Source organism: Diplotaxodon limnothrissa, linkage group LG3 (assembly GCF_057381915.1).
Source record: "Diplotaxodon limnothrissa isolate DT_005_m linkage group LG3, D_limnothrissa_male_GT1.1, whole genome shotgun sequence".
Classification (NCBI taxonomy): domain Eukaryota; kingdom Metazoa; phylum Chordata; class Actinopteri; order Cichliformes; family Cichlidae; genus Diplotaxodon; species Diplotaxodon limnothrissa.
Window position 1 is genome coordinate 32,952,612 of NC_140598.1, and position 15,307 is coordinate 32,967,918.

Sequence of the window (15,307 nt, forward strand, 5' to 3'; positions counted from 1 at the left end):
TGAGCCTCTTTCAGTTTGTCAACATCTGAAAAAGCCCCCTTTGAATTAAAAGACAGGGCTGCTGTGAAAGAAAAATCAAACGCAGAAGGAAACAGAGAGCGAGCGATGTGACCGATGTACTGTGAAATGTGCAGGAAGGTAGAAAGATAGCAGCTAGAAAGTTGTCGGTTCAATTCCCCTGCATGAAAACAGGAGCAGTCAGGCAGTGTGTGATAAACAAAGCAAGCACTGCACTTCCTCGCCCACAGGCTCATCTGCTGCCTCTCGTTCATTAATTCTCTCAGGCTCTCTGCTGAGAGTTTTGTCTGGTTGTCTTGATGGGAGCGTGGCTGTTGTCTCATTATTGGACATCGGATGACTTTGAGCGGACTAACTAGCTTCTGAAGTGCGATTGTTACCCCGACACATGAGAACAGAAAAGTACAAACTGTGTCTGATTTTGGTGCAGCTACGCCTCCAGCATTAACACAATGAGGAAAACATTTACTGACCCTTCCAGCTAATATGAATGACATTTGAATTTTCATCTACTATTACTTTAGTTCTTTAGCTGTGATGGAGCAGACAAGTTTTGTGGCTGGCACAAAGAGATGATCTAGTGTGGCTGCCTCATTCATATACTTTAATATGCTTAATCACCAGGCCGCTCTCATTCCAGGGCATTGAAAAAGTAGTTTTGACATCCCAACTCCATCAGTTTGTCCATTTTCTAATCCACTTATGCAATTCAGGGTCACAAGGGTTTGGCACATATCGAAAGATGTCACTGGGTGGCAAGCATTTCACACCCTAAAAGGATGCTAGTCTAAATATATGCTGGTTGTACTTAATTGGCCATACGTGTAAAACCTACCTGAGTATTCCTTCATACTGAAAACTAACCAAGTAATTCTTAGTACCTAAAACTGGGCTGTCTTTAGTACCTGAACCCAACCAAGTAGCTCTTATTGCCTAAAAATAACTATTTATTGAGTAGTTCTTACTGCCTAAACCAAATGAACAAGTTAAAGTAAAAGCAAATGCAAATTAAACAAATCAGTTACTGCAATAAAAAATAAAACAAAGCACAAAACAGGACATAAACTAAGGTCTTATCACCCTTTCATCTTTGTAACGTGCCGATTGTAGGTACACAAATAAACAATTTCATTCTATTTTCCAAGGTTATTATGAATATTGATGGTATTCTGTCTTCCTTGTATGACTGCTCCTTTTCATTCAAAATTATCTTAAAATTATTTGAAGTCTTACTTATTTCATGTAGCTGATTCATGTTTCACTGTGTGTCTGGCTGTCTTTTTTCTTTCCGTCTCCCTTCATTCCTTTCTGTCTTTGCCCTGAAGCATCACAGGAAGCAGCAGGCCAAAATTTACAAAACCGAAGGAAAGCATTGGGCAAACATCAGAATCAGCTCAACCCCAAATGGCTTTTTTGTCCTAACATAATCTGGCACAATGCCCTTATCACAAATTTAATCATCAAAAACTGACATGGTTCAGAGATTTGCAGAATAGCCTTGGCCTCCTTCCGGGGACAGTCCCTGTGGGGGCTTCATGTACCAGAAAAAACAGTCACATCTAATTAGATGTCGAATACAAGGTTCGATTGAAACAGCTGCAGCTGTTGTTTATGCTATCTCTAACACCGGTAGAGAATCAGTCAGGAGAGCAGGTGGTCCAGTCGGAACAAGAATAACAGTGCAGAGTCGATTATCTGTTAGTCCTTCAGGTGAGGAATTAAAAAACATACAGACTTTTGCAGAATTTAGCCTTTAGTCAGATGGAAGCATTCAGTCAGGATTTGATTGTTTGGATTACAGCAGGATTTATTGAATTCAAAGAAACCTTATTTCTGGAGGGGATCACAAACCTTTTGGAGTCTGATTTACTCTAGTGTAATGCACATTGGCAGCAGTATCAAACACAAGCACCAACCCATGGCTGTAACATAAAAGCCAATGTGGATGTGCTGAAAGCTGCACTTTCTCAAATGTTAACTTGAGACAGGCTGTAAAAATGAGTTAATCCCCATAGGCTCCCATTTTTAAATGTCCAGCTTTATTGCAGAAATAAGCAAATTTACAGCTAGGTACAAAAAGTAATTACTGTAGCTAATTTCCTCCTTCATAAAAACTCTCTATATTTTTTCTGGATACTGGAGTTATGGGGAAATCTGATTTGATTGAGCAATATCCTGATGCAGGTGTCTGTATCTGCTAGCTGTCTATTAGGCTTCACCTTTGGGTGGCTGTAGCTCAGGTTGTAGAGCAGGTCAACTACAAATCGGAAGGTTGGTGGTTCTGCTGGAGTCTGCATGCCAAATATCCTTGGGCAAGATACTATCTCCAAGTTGCTCTCTAGTGTATCCATTGGAGTATGAATGTGTGTGGATGTTAGATGGAGTACTTACATAGGAGTGTAGAAAATAGTGCTTGTGTTAATGGGTGCATGAGGCAAGTTGTGAAAAGTGCCTTGAGTGCTCAGAGTAGAAAAGCGCTATATAAGAACCAATCCATTTACAATTTACCTAAACTGGACCCGTGGACCATATTTGTGTTGTTTTCTCTATGTGTCTTTCCATTGCACACATATAGTTTTTGGATGTAATTTGCCAGCATCACCATCTGGTCAAAGTGTGGTAAGTAATATGTAGACGTGTAGTCAAGACCGCCTAAACCAATACCAAGACCAGAGGGTATCGAGACCAAGACAAAGTCGAGACAAGACAAAAACGTCTTTAAACTGCTGCCAAATGCCGCTTCGTTTATGGGTGTCAGGCATATTTATGTGTTTTGGTTTTGCACAGCCCTCCTCACCGCTGTCTACTGTCTACCTCACTTACTGAGAGGACAGAAGCACGCTCCACTCTAGCTGAGCCACTGTGTGAGAGCTGAGCAGCGAAAGGAAATTAAGTGAGAAGGGGTTATTTTACACATGGATTAGTAAAGTAATCTTTCAGTTTTTTGCTTTTTTTAAATTCTTTGCATGGTTTCATTTGTATTGCCATTAAAATTGAGGCATGTGCAGAACATCAGTGTCTGATAGACATGAATCTACAGATGTTGACTGCCCCTCGGCACCAGCTGCTGCCCCCGCTGATGCTCACACATAGAGAACTGAATCTGATTGTACTGATCATGTGTACAATCTGTCCGTCTGCAGCTCTCCGGGCAGATGGCGTCTCTCCATGTCTGATGTTTCAGGGACAGCGGCTCAGATGCTCACAAGTCGCTTTGTCTCTGCGTGTATCCTCACATGACTCAATGAATCCTGAGAAGCTCAGTGCTCCCACGGCCTTATCTGCTCTCATTGATGACATGTAAAAATTCAATTATAAAGGAACATCGCGGATAAAGGAGGAAAAAGACGATTATATGGTTATATAACAACAGTAGGCAAGAAAAACACAAGATCGGACAGGAATTAGCAGCAGAGTTTTTACTGCGGTTGCCATTTTTCCTTTAATTAGTCTGAAAAAACTTGAACGTTGTTTAATAGATATGACCTGCTTTTGGTGTCATCAGTGCAGAAAAAATGTGGTAGATTCGAACCGTAAAGAGAGACCCAGAGGGAGAAATAAGAGGCAAAGATACATCAGGTAAAACACATGAAAATGTTTTTAAAAATAACCTTTAGCATCAAATTAAAACACACAGGCATCATACATATATCATACTTCTACAGTTTAATTAGCTGCAGAATAAATATTCACAAACCTGTTTAGAAACCAAAGGAAATAATCAAACCAGTTTTTGGAGACTTTATTGTTGACAAAATCGGGAGAGATGTCAGGGTATGTTTGGAGCATAGGACCTCTACACATGGGGTTTGGACAAGCAGAGTAAATATAGGGACCGATTTTCCATATTTGCAGGTGAATTTACCAGGAGAAACTCTTTTCAAAGATTTTCATTTTGACATTTGAATCCACACACCAGCACTGATATGGAGTCACAGGCAGGGAGCAGGTGTCAGAAAGTTGCTGAGCTGAAAAGAGACTACAGCTACAGCACAATATGATTTTTTTGAGTCAAAACTCAAAGTGATGGAGGTGTAAAGTAAACTACACAATCAAAGTTCCTTACTTGTTTCTTTTTCTTTCTTTCTTTCTTGACACTTTGGACCCAGTTATGTAGTTGTTCCACCTGCTAGTCATTTTTAAGCTTGTGGAGCCATTTGTCTGAGTTGGTTGTAGTCTGAAGTCAATATTTTGGCTAAATGTTACATCAAGAGGGCTTTATGTGTAACAAACTGAATGTTATGAGAGTCATACATTTACAATTAAAACAAAGCATCTTAAGCAACAGTTGGGCTCACATCAACCGTAACACTGAAAAATTGTGGCATCTTTAATGGAATGAGCCGATTGTGTTTGAGTGAAAAAAGAAAAAGAAAAGAAAGCTGATCTCAGTGTTACAAAAGTATTGTGTATAGTCAGGATCACAAATAAAACCACTGCATTAAACAACAACCCTTCCATTTTTTTTTCTGTATTTGGGATAATGACTACATTTTGAGAACTTGGACAAGAACAGGACAGATGAAACACTTGGAAAAAGCTGAAGCCATAAACCAACGTGAAAGCCAACATATCCCAGGTGTTCATGTGGGGTTTATGATGATGATGTTGTTGTTGTTGTTGTTGTTTTGTAAAACAGTAAATTTAAACAATCTTTTGAAAACAATAATAATTAATATGCATTTTTTGTTTCCTAGTAAATTGCTAATGAGAAGAAAGCAGGCATGAAATGCAAAACCTTGGCCTGAACCTTTTTCGAAGTGTGGTAGGTCAAAGACTGCACACTTTCGGAGCGGGAGTCGCAATTCGATTCGATTCCCGCCTGGGGCATCTGTCTCCAGTAAGGGTCCTAAAGGCTAGATCCCCCATGCTAAGCAAGCCTACCGCAGACATGAGCTAGAGAGATAAATATGAAGCCTTGATCAACAAGGTCCGGGCCAGGTGTTGAGGAACCAGGTCAACCCGATGAGAAATGGATTACTGGAACAAGAAGGCATCAGTGGGCAAGAGACGAAAACAGGGCATTGTTGGAATACTACTACGCAAATAACGGAAGGTGTTACATGAATAGGATGAGGGACCTATGGAATCTTCAAGAGCCAAAATCCACATTGATGGTGAAACAATTATTAGCTCATTGTTCAAACATTCAGAAGAAGGGACTGCTCACAGCTAGAGATTGACAAGGTACAACACACATGCTATGGCAAGGGCGAGTCAGGACAACAACTCATAGAAAAAAACACCTGTAGTGATCGATGTAGCGGTTCCAAATGACAGCAACATCAGGAAGAAGGAACATGAAAAGTTTGAGAAATACCAAGGGCTCAGAGAAGAGCTTGAGAAGATGTAGAGGTTGATGGTAACAGTGGTCCCAGTGTTAGTCAGAGCACTAGGTGCGGTGACTCCCAAGCTAGGTGAGTTGCTCCAGCAGATCCCAGGAACAACATTGGAGGTCTCTGTCCAGAAGAGCGCAGTCCTAGGAACAGCTAAGATACTGCGCAGGACCCTCAAGCTCCCAGGCCTCTGGTAGAGGACCCGAGCTTGAAGGATAGACCATCCGCAGGGGCGAGAGGGGAATTTTCTTTTATATATCATCATGGGTGCATGCTCTAGCTCATGTATTTTTTCCCTTTTCTTTTCATCTATCCTTTGCCCTCTTGTTGCAGGGGAAGTGTGTCTTTTTTAAACAACACAAAAAAACTCAAAAAACAAACAGCTGAGACAGTTAAGGCTGGATGCCCGGTTAATTATCTATGATGGTGGAGAAGATACAAAGGGAGAGAGTTTAGTGGGTGGTGTAGAATTTCTGCAGCAATTTCAGAGAAAATTAACCTCAGAAATAGAACGAGTTTAATGTGTTTGTGATGAGAAGCAGACAAAAGAAGAAAGCAATGTTCTTCTTCATATACATAAAAACACAAAAATAAAATGGGAAAGATAGTAAGGGACGTAATCATATTATATTTGTGCCTTTATGAGTTAAATGGTAACACTGCATTAAATTTTTAGGGTGAGTAATCGGTGAACAGAAACATTTTTACCTGTATAGCAATGCCCTGCGATAGCGATAATAAAAAAAAAGACTCCATATGCCCAACAGACAATGCTTAATGAAATTCCTCAACTTAAGACACTGAATGATGCTGGATCCGAAAATAGCATTTGGTGCCTTAAGTTGGGAAAAAGCTAAACTATCCAACTTTATCAAGAGTAAATCCAAGGCAGGCAAAATGCACACACTTGCTTAACTTTTGCCTCCAGTGCCTCCTGGCACACAGACAGCAACATAAGTTGCATTTGTATAACTTAGTTTAGTGGAAGTTTTCTGTTATGTATTCATGAGAACTTTTACAGCCAAACATGTTTCTTCTTGTCTATCTCCAGCCGACCTGTTGGTCAACACTCTGTGCCTCCCCTTCACCCTCGTCTACACCCTGCAGGGTGAGTGGAAATTTGGTAGCACACTTTGCTTCCTGCTGCCCTACGCCCAGGGGCTCACCGTGCATGTCTCCACTGTGACGCTCAACGTCATCGCACTGGACCGCCACAGGTGGGTGACACTTAAAGAAAATGTAATCTGTATTCACGATCTTCCTGGTGAGCTACCTGTTTCACCTGCTTCATAACCAGAGACGGGCACATTGGATTCTAATTGTGTTTATATCACTATTATCTGTGGTTTGGGTATCTGTGGACAATTGATGACAGTGCATAATGTTGGAAACAGGCAAGTCCATCAAACAAAAAGAAGAAGTCAAAGAGAGTTTTTTTTTCTACTTTGTATGGTCTGACGTGACAGTAAACAGATTTTCAATCTATACTTATATGATTCGTTTGACTTTATGGATAAAGTCCATAGGTATCCATGGTACTGGTACTGGTTAGTCAGTAGATCCACCTCCACACAAGTAGGTTTGATGGCTCATTTAAGCCATTTCTTTTTTTTTTTCATGTGTTAGAATGGCACCGTGTTCCTGTTTTCCCCATTGTCCAGATTACTTCCTTATCTTGGAGATCCAGTTTTCTTCAGCTGCTTCGCACGTTCAGATGAACTCCAACTCCACCGTCCTGGACTGCAGCTGCGAAGGCGGTCTTTGTTCTCTTGCAGAGTTCATCTTATGTGAACTGGAGGGCCACGCCAACGAGACCCTGAACAATGAGAACTGGTTCATGTAATCCTACGCAGAACTCACCAAGGCTGCAGCACAGAACAAAGAGTTGGAGTTCATCCACAGCTCGGCAAAAGCAGCTCTTCTGTTGCTTAGTTATGTTTGTCAAAAGGTTCTTTTCAATACTTGCAGAGGAGAAATTTGGAAACTTTTGCAAACAAATGTTTTCAAGCACAAAAAGAATTTAAATCCTTATAAAATACTGCAAACAGAAATAAAACCTGTCAAACTTAACAAAGAAGATCAATGTACTTTATGACTAAGTAATAACATTCTTTGCACTTTGCACTTTGGGTTTACTGCCAATTAGAAAATCTTGGCTGTTGTTTTTAATCACTCTGAACTACATTTCAAATGGTTGAAACAGAGTGCAGTATCATCCCAGTGAATGAAAAGTTATATAACATCCACAGCGAGGTACACCTCATTTGGAGGTAACGTTCAGAAGGGAATGGGGTGGAAATGAGATAACCCCACCAATACTCTATATATACAGATGTATGTAGCTGGAGATTATTATTGCACGTTGACTGTCCCTTATTCTCAGGGAAAGGATACAGCTAGATTACCGTGCTCTGATGGCCATCGTAATCAATTAACTTCACATTTTCATATCTATCCTGTTTTCTACATGACGTTTCTCAGATCTTTTGTGAAAATGCAATCAGTTTGTGCTCCCCTGCAGATTTTCACCTCCTCGCTGTGAGCTGACGTCATATTAATGACAAATCTAAAATCCATTTCCACCTTAATACACCTGGCCCAGAGAAAAGAGGATTACAGTGAAGATTCTCTGACTCTGTCATACCGCCACTGCACCGCTAACGGCACAATTAGACTTTGGCTGCCTGCTGTTTTGGCAGTTGGAGTGTAGGTGTTAAGTGCAGTGATGCAGTGACTTTAGAATGAACAACAGATTATTCATTTTAACCTCTATAAGCCTGCAGACTGGCTTTTAACTCTTTAAAGCCTGAACCATGAAATCATTGTCTGTAAAGGGTTAAGCACTGAAATGTTGCTTGCATGAACTGGTGGATAAACCATTACAGACATCTAAAAACTATAATATAGATTTATTTATTTTTGGTAATGGCCAACACTTGTTAATTAAGAGCAACTGTGGCACCAATCTTGCTATACGTGGTGGTGTATATGTATACACATGTTAGGATGTTCCTGTGGCTGTCATCAGTATCTACAGGCAACAGGCCATTATGCTTATTTTCTCTCCACCACCTGTCCAAAGATTGCAAACAGACGAACGAATCTCTCCTCTGCATGTAAAGCAGATTTTCATTTGCTTATTTGTTTTTTGGGCAGATGGTTCCTGACAAACAAATTTACAAAAGATCACTTTTCAAGATCCAAGCATCTGTGCTCTTTGTTTTTTTTTCTTTTGTTTGTTTTTTTGAGAAAACATCAAGAGAGTCAAATCAACCTCATTTAGTCAGTCTACAGACTTGTTTGATGCACTTTAGTGTCCACTCTTCTGATTTGAATATGATATTGCTTTAAAACTTTGCTCTCCTGCTACAGCCCTACGGTCCTGTTAGCAAAGATTCAAGCTGCAAGAGTAGCTCTCCATGATTTATCAAACACTTGGCCTGGCAGCTCTTAGCAGCTCCTCAGTTCATCTTCTGTACGAAACAAGACTAGTTTGCGTAAAGCCAGGTTACCTGTGATTGGCTGCCCCCTTGTGCGCTTAAGATGACCATATAAGGGAGTACTTGTACATACTCTGACCTCATTATTTCAAACTTTGACTATGAGCCTCCACCCCAGTAACAATATATATACATATGACAGAAAATAGCTACCTTAACCCTTTAAAACCGGTCGGAGCGGGTACGCTCAGTTTTGTGTAACTATTTTTAAATCCCTGTAGATCCGGAACCAGTTAAGATAGCACAATAATTCTTTTGTATATGAAACTGGAGGAGTTGTACTTACATTTTATGTCATCAGCTTGTCCTAAGTCACAGTTTCCTTCCACATATAGCTTTGCAAAAACAGCATAAAAAGCATTTGCAGCAACAAAAACATAATATTCCAGAAACACGCTTTGCCGATTCGATCAGCTGTTCGTAACACTTCCTACTTTGGAATAGACGTCAGCGCGAACTATAGTGTGTCCACCATGACCTGGCCAAAACCGGAAGTGATGTCATTTTTGTGGAAAATGTAGTTGTTGTTTTTTTGTTTTTTTACCTTCGGGACCTTATAAGCCTGCACTGGTGTTGCTTGACTTCATGCTTGTCTGAATAGTTTCTAGGATGCTTAGAACTCAAATTGCCGGAAATAGTTTATTTTGATGCAAATGCTGTTTTTTTCCCCCGCAAATTTGCATTATAATATTTATTTTTGTTTTTCCAGCAGTATATAAAAATTGGTGTATCTCAAAAACAAAACTATGAAGACACTCAAAATACATTTCCTGTTGTTAGAAACTATTTTGTGCAACTTTTTTGTATTTACAGTTTTGCGGGACAAACCTCTTTAATTTCTTTACCTACAAATATATGTAAAAAAAAACAAAAACAAAAACGATTTTTAATTTTTTGTAGTTTATTGCAGTTTGTTGCAATTAATGTAGTTATTATAGACTTAACGCATACATATTATTAAAGTTTGGGCTATAATGGTTGTATTCATGTATACTTGGGAGCAACTTGAAATGCTCCCAAAAATGTCACTGCAGCATGTAAAAATATAAAGATAACTCTGGCGGACTTGGTTCTATGGTAGGTCTTAAAGGGTTAAAGAAAACGTTTCCTCTACATGGTGAATGATGACCAACTAGACCAACTTTATTTAAAGGCTGTATGAATAAGGGTGTTAAATTTGCTGAAAGTACAAATGTGTCTGGCGTCCTTCTTTAGTTAAAACTAACTCACCATGTAAATTAATGTAGTATTGTTCAAAGAGAAATTTCTGAGTTCATGCTCTGTGCTTCAGCAGTATTTAATTAAACTTAATTAAATGTGATGTGCCCACAGAGTTCTTTCTTCTACCCACGCTACATTAAAGCTGTAACTTTAATGTAACTTTCATTATGTTTCATGCTGGATGTGCCAAAGCACAAAGCCCAAACAAAACCTCAGTGTCAGGATGCCTCAGCTGTAAACTTCATCCATAATGATTTCATGTTACACCCTGTTTTTGTTTTCTCTATCAGCAGGGATTGTAAAAGCTAAAATACGTTTTACCAGAAGTTTTTTATAATTTAATCTGGGCAGCAATAAACAGATGGCTGCCAAAATCACCACAGAGACCCACTAGACTTGTGCTGAGTATGTGAAACCACTGTACTCACTGGAGGCTTGATCAAGAAACTTGAGAGTCAGAGTAATGAGTTTCATTCTTTTATCCTTAAGTTTTTTCTTAAGTGTTAAGAGTTTCTTATTGACTTCCATATTCAGTAGATTAGAAAAGAGCCTCAGTTGTAACCAGCAAAACAAACACATTTGGAAATATGAGTTTTTTGCAATGCGGCTTACATTAATTGGTGAGTGGCCTTCACTACTGGCTTGTTGGGTGTTTTTTATGTTCATGAGTGTTGCTGATTTGACCACAAACGGAAAGATTTGCAGCATTGATTCTGGCTGTAAAGAAGGACTTGATCTTGGCCTACAAAAAAACTGCACAAACAATGCACCCAGTTTAGGGTTGGTGTTGCATGTTTTAGCTACTTGCTAGATGAGCCTGCTGAGAATTTTTCTTTGTCATCTTTGTTTACGCAGATTGTACATTACAGTCAGCATGACTTCCAAACTCACATATATGCTTACTTTTGTGGGGTTTCATTTTAAGTTTCCTCTAATATCAGCGGTCCCCAACCTCTGTTGTGCCACGGACCGGTTTATGTCCGACAATTTTCACGGACCGGTCTTTAAGGTGTCGCGGATAAATACAACAAAATAGAACCGGTACCAAAAAATATATATATCTTTTTAACACATGGGAAAAGACCAAGGGAAACCGAGTTAACGATAAAAACGATCAAAAACATAACGATAAAAACCCTGAAAACTATAAATTTTACACCCGAGCCTCAACTCTCGTGGCCTGGTACCAAACGACTCAAGGACCTGTACCGGTCCATGTCCCGGGGGTTGGGGACCGCTACTCTAAGGTAGTGTCAACCACACAAAAAGTGTTTATTGCTATACGATGACGTTGTTCTATCTGAGCAGTGTCGCTGCATAATTTTCTATCTTGGGTCTTGCACTTTGGCCAGCTTCAAAATGAGACTTTACTGACTAATGGGTGACATTATGGTGAGATTAAATCCATCTTTTATATTTCTAATCAATTTATTGTGGCCTCTTTTCATGGTCATTCAATCCATGAAAGGTTTGTGTAAATGCACTGATTAATTCAGAAATAGGGAAAATCCTGACAAAAGGCCTGAGAGATCCATTTGGCCTTTCAGCTGATCCATCTACTGTTCGTTTATTGTAAGGAAGGGAAAAAGGGAAAGAACAAAGCTGAGGTATGCCAAATTACATTAAAAAAATGACTGAAAATTACTGGCAACAGGTCTCATGGAGTGATGATTCTGAATTTGAAGCTTTTGGTTCAAATCATCATCTTTATAAAACAGAGGAGGTCAGGAGCAGCAGTCAGTGTCTACAGCCATCTGTAAAACACAGTGGAGACTGTCGTTTGGGGCTGCTGTGTTGGGGATATGGTGAGAATTGATCAACTTTTGAATGCAGAAGGTTACTGTCAGATTTTGAAAACTTGTAAAAATAGCTACAAATGTTCCCCCTGAAAAGTAAGATTTTCTGAATAAAGTGTGACAAAACTTCCTGGTAATAACTAATGCAATCTAAAAATCAGGAAACTGATATAATATCAGTGGTTTTCTGTGTCCTGACCTGTTGAAAAAGAAACTATAAAGTGCGCCTCATGTGAACATTTCAAGTTTATATAAATATTTGGTATGCACCAATTTGCATTTCAGGTGTATCGTGTACCACCTGGAGACCAGGATGCGTAAGGACGTGTGTTTTACAGTGATAGCATTGACATGGGTGCTGAGTGCCATCCTGGCTAGCCCTCTTGCCATCTTCAGAGAGTACGGCTCTTTCACACTGGAGCCTGGACATACCATACAGGTATATGCAGTCACACACCTACAACACCATGTTTCTGAATCAAATATTTGTACAGATCGGCCCCCTCACTTCCCTCCTCATTCTTTCCCTTTGATCTTCCTGGTGCTGCTCACATCCCTCACGTTGCCTCCTCTTTTATCTCATCCTTCTTTCCTTCTTTTCTTTCCTTACATCCATTCCTCTCCAAACTCTTGTTTCCCACCTTATTCCTATTGTTCATAATCCCAGCCTCTCCAGTCACTGCAATCAAATGTAAACTATGTCAAAATTCTGATCTAGTCGCCAAAAGAATCCAATTTTTTAGTAACTTTTCTAAAGCTTTTGATCATATATCACATAATCTTGATTACCTTTGGATTGGAGCAAACATTGACTTGCCATTTTGTATGGACTTCTCATCTATTGGGAATACCCAAAGGGAAAAGAAAAAAAAAAACATTGCGCAGAAAAACTGTAATGGCAAAATGTGACTTCATTTTTAATGTTACATCTTCTAGTTTCTGGAGATTTGCCTTTTTAACCATGTGGCTAAAATTAAATCCAGTGACCTGTGGGATATTAAGAGGCTAACCTAACCATGGTATTTAAAGTGTACCTTCATGTAACACAGACTAAACTCAACCAAACATCCCATTCTGTCCTCTGTCATAGGCGTGTATGGAGAAATGGCCCGGGACAAACACAGATGGCACCATCTACAGCATCTCCATGCTTATCCTGCAGTATTTCCTCCCCCTGTCCATCATTTCCTTTGCCTACGCCCGCATCTGGTCCAAATTGCGTGGTCATGTCAGTCCAGCAGAGAGTGGTGTCAACAGCAGCGTCGCCTCCGAACGCCACCGCCGACGCCGCAAAACCACCAAGATGCTGGTGACCATGGTGGTGGTGTTTGCCGTGAGCTGGCTTCCCTTCCACGCCTTCCAGCTGGCCACCGATATTGACAGCGCGGTGCTGGACATGCGGGACTTCCGCCTGCTCTACACCGTCTTCCACGTGATTGCCATGTGCTCCACCTTTGCAAACCCACTACTTTACGGCTGGATGAACCGCAACTACCGCGCTGCCTTTCTCGCTGTCTTTAAATGTCGCAGTGGCGGCGAGAGGGAAAGGGGTGGCCGACTGGACAGCATTCATCCCGCTGGGGGAGGGGCAGGAGGGGGAGGCAGAAGGGCAAAGAAGATAGTCCTTGAAACGCAGGATGTGGTGTCTACATGCCTCAACGCCACTGATGTGTGAGATGCCGAAGAGGGATGGAGGAGAGGAAGACATGGAAGAGAAAGGAAGGAAAAGAATATTCTTTTGTCTCCCAGAGGACAAAAGATTGCACATGGAGACAGAAGAAAAGAAGACCTAAAGATGTGTGAGAAAATAGAAACGGCACGAGTGAGAGGGAGCCAATGGGGGGGATTAAAGAGCCCAAATATAGAGGAGAAGGCGGGGATGATTGGGGATTAGAAGAGGAAGAATGACAGGAGAAACGATGAGGAGCTGCTGAATGACTCAAAGTCTTCTTAAACAACTGAAACTGCATCTTTCTGAGGACATGACTTTGCTGTGATGGAAAATCCCCACACTGTAAAGACATGCTTTGAGGGTGAAATTGTGTTTGAAGGATCTGTGACACTTAAAAAAAGCGGGCAGGCCTGTATGGAGAACAGATTAAGTAGGCACATTTTTATGGACAAAAAAAAAATTACCAAAAGAAATGGAGTTTAAAATCTAGTCAGCACAGGGCTTTTTCTCCATCTTCAATCCACAGATGAAACATGTAACTCAAAAATATAATTCACAGTGGTTTACAAATGTGCTCTCTTACAGAAAGCGTATGAATTTTTAGGCCACTGTTAAATCGATTAAAAGAAAAGCTGGGGGGGATACAATTTGGATGCATGATGCAAGCTTGAGAAATTTCAAACACTGTTATGAAAATGTGCATTTGCTGTGGATTATCTGAAAATAAGCCAGATTGGAGGAATGCAAAACAGAAAACACAGAGGTGGGCAAGAAGTAGATGTGGTCAAATTATTCATATTAGAAGGTAGATGCTTTGTTGCTATTTTTTAATTTTTTTTAATTGGCGGAGAATAGAGAGCAAGGGAATCTGAGACAAGGGCCGAAGCTGTAACTGTGATAAAAGGATCAGTAGGAGAAAAAGACAAGAGTTAAATGTGGGATAATGAGGCAACATAAAAAACAAGGTATTTCAAATGAACTGTATCCAATTTAGAAAGAAACATCAGAGAAAGGATCCCTACTTTCAAGCTAACACACGAATGTTTGAATAAAATGAAAACTTGAGTGATTTACTTCCTTTTCTTTGATCACTTTATCACCTTACTGAAGCCATAAATTTATCACATTGCAATTTTTCCAGTTATACAGACACAAAGACCAGGTCGTTATTTTACGCTTCTAATATTAATCTTATTTTATTCATCTTTGCTCAGTCTACCAAGTCTTTTTTATTGAAACTCAATTACAGATGGAAGAAATATCATTAAAATATGATTGGCTACATTAAAGCAAAACTCATTAGGTAGATATGCCATTTTTCAATAACTTTAATGGATGCTTTGAATTCCAAATAACTTCCACAAGTGAATAGTTTATTCATAGACTTTTACATGGATTTAGGGCACTACGTTTGCCCTCCACCATGAATTTCTTTTTTAAAAGAAGCTCATCTTGTCACTTATACTGTTAAAATATGATCTTGATTCCTGAGTTCATAGCGCCACTGAATGTTTTGTGAGAAATCTTGTCAACCCTTCCAAACACAGTCTTACGGCAGTTTGTGAACTAGTCATGACTAGTAGTCTATTAATTCATATTTCTGTGCACAAATCAGCTAACTGAACCCTCCCTGTCTTTCTGTTCTCACAAAGTCCTCATTTGCAGACTGTAGCTATACCTTACCTATGAAGTCATGCCATCTGGGATGAGTTCCAGTCCACAGACATTAAAAAAGATGGAAGCTTCTGGAAATGAAAATTGAAA

At 39.9% G+C, this 15,307-nt stretch overlaps 1 protein-coding gene across 1 annotated transcript in view; it reads left to right on the forward strand.

The window, feature by feature from the left end:
• npy2rl (neuropeptide Y receptor Y2, like) overlaps nucleotides 1-13,546 on the forward strand; it is a 43,928-nt gene extending 30,382 nt beyond the window's left edge. Inside the window, exons 3-5 of the mRNA XM_085350554.1 lie at nucleotides 6,406-6,571; nucleotides 12,157-12,310; nucleotides 12,962-13,546. Of these exons, the coding sequence (XP_085206680.1) occupies nucleotides 6,406-6,571; nucleotides 12,157-12,310; nucleotides 12,962-13,546 (905 nt within the window). The remainder of the gene's footprint in view (nucleotides 1-6,405; nucleotides 6,572-12,156; nucleotides 12,311-12,961) is intronic.
• Nucleotides 13,547-15,307: the final 1,761 nt, after the last annotated feature.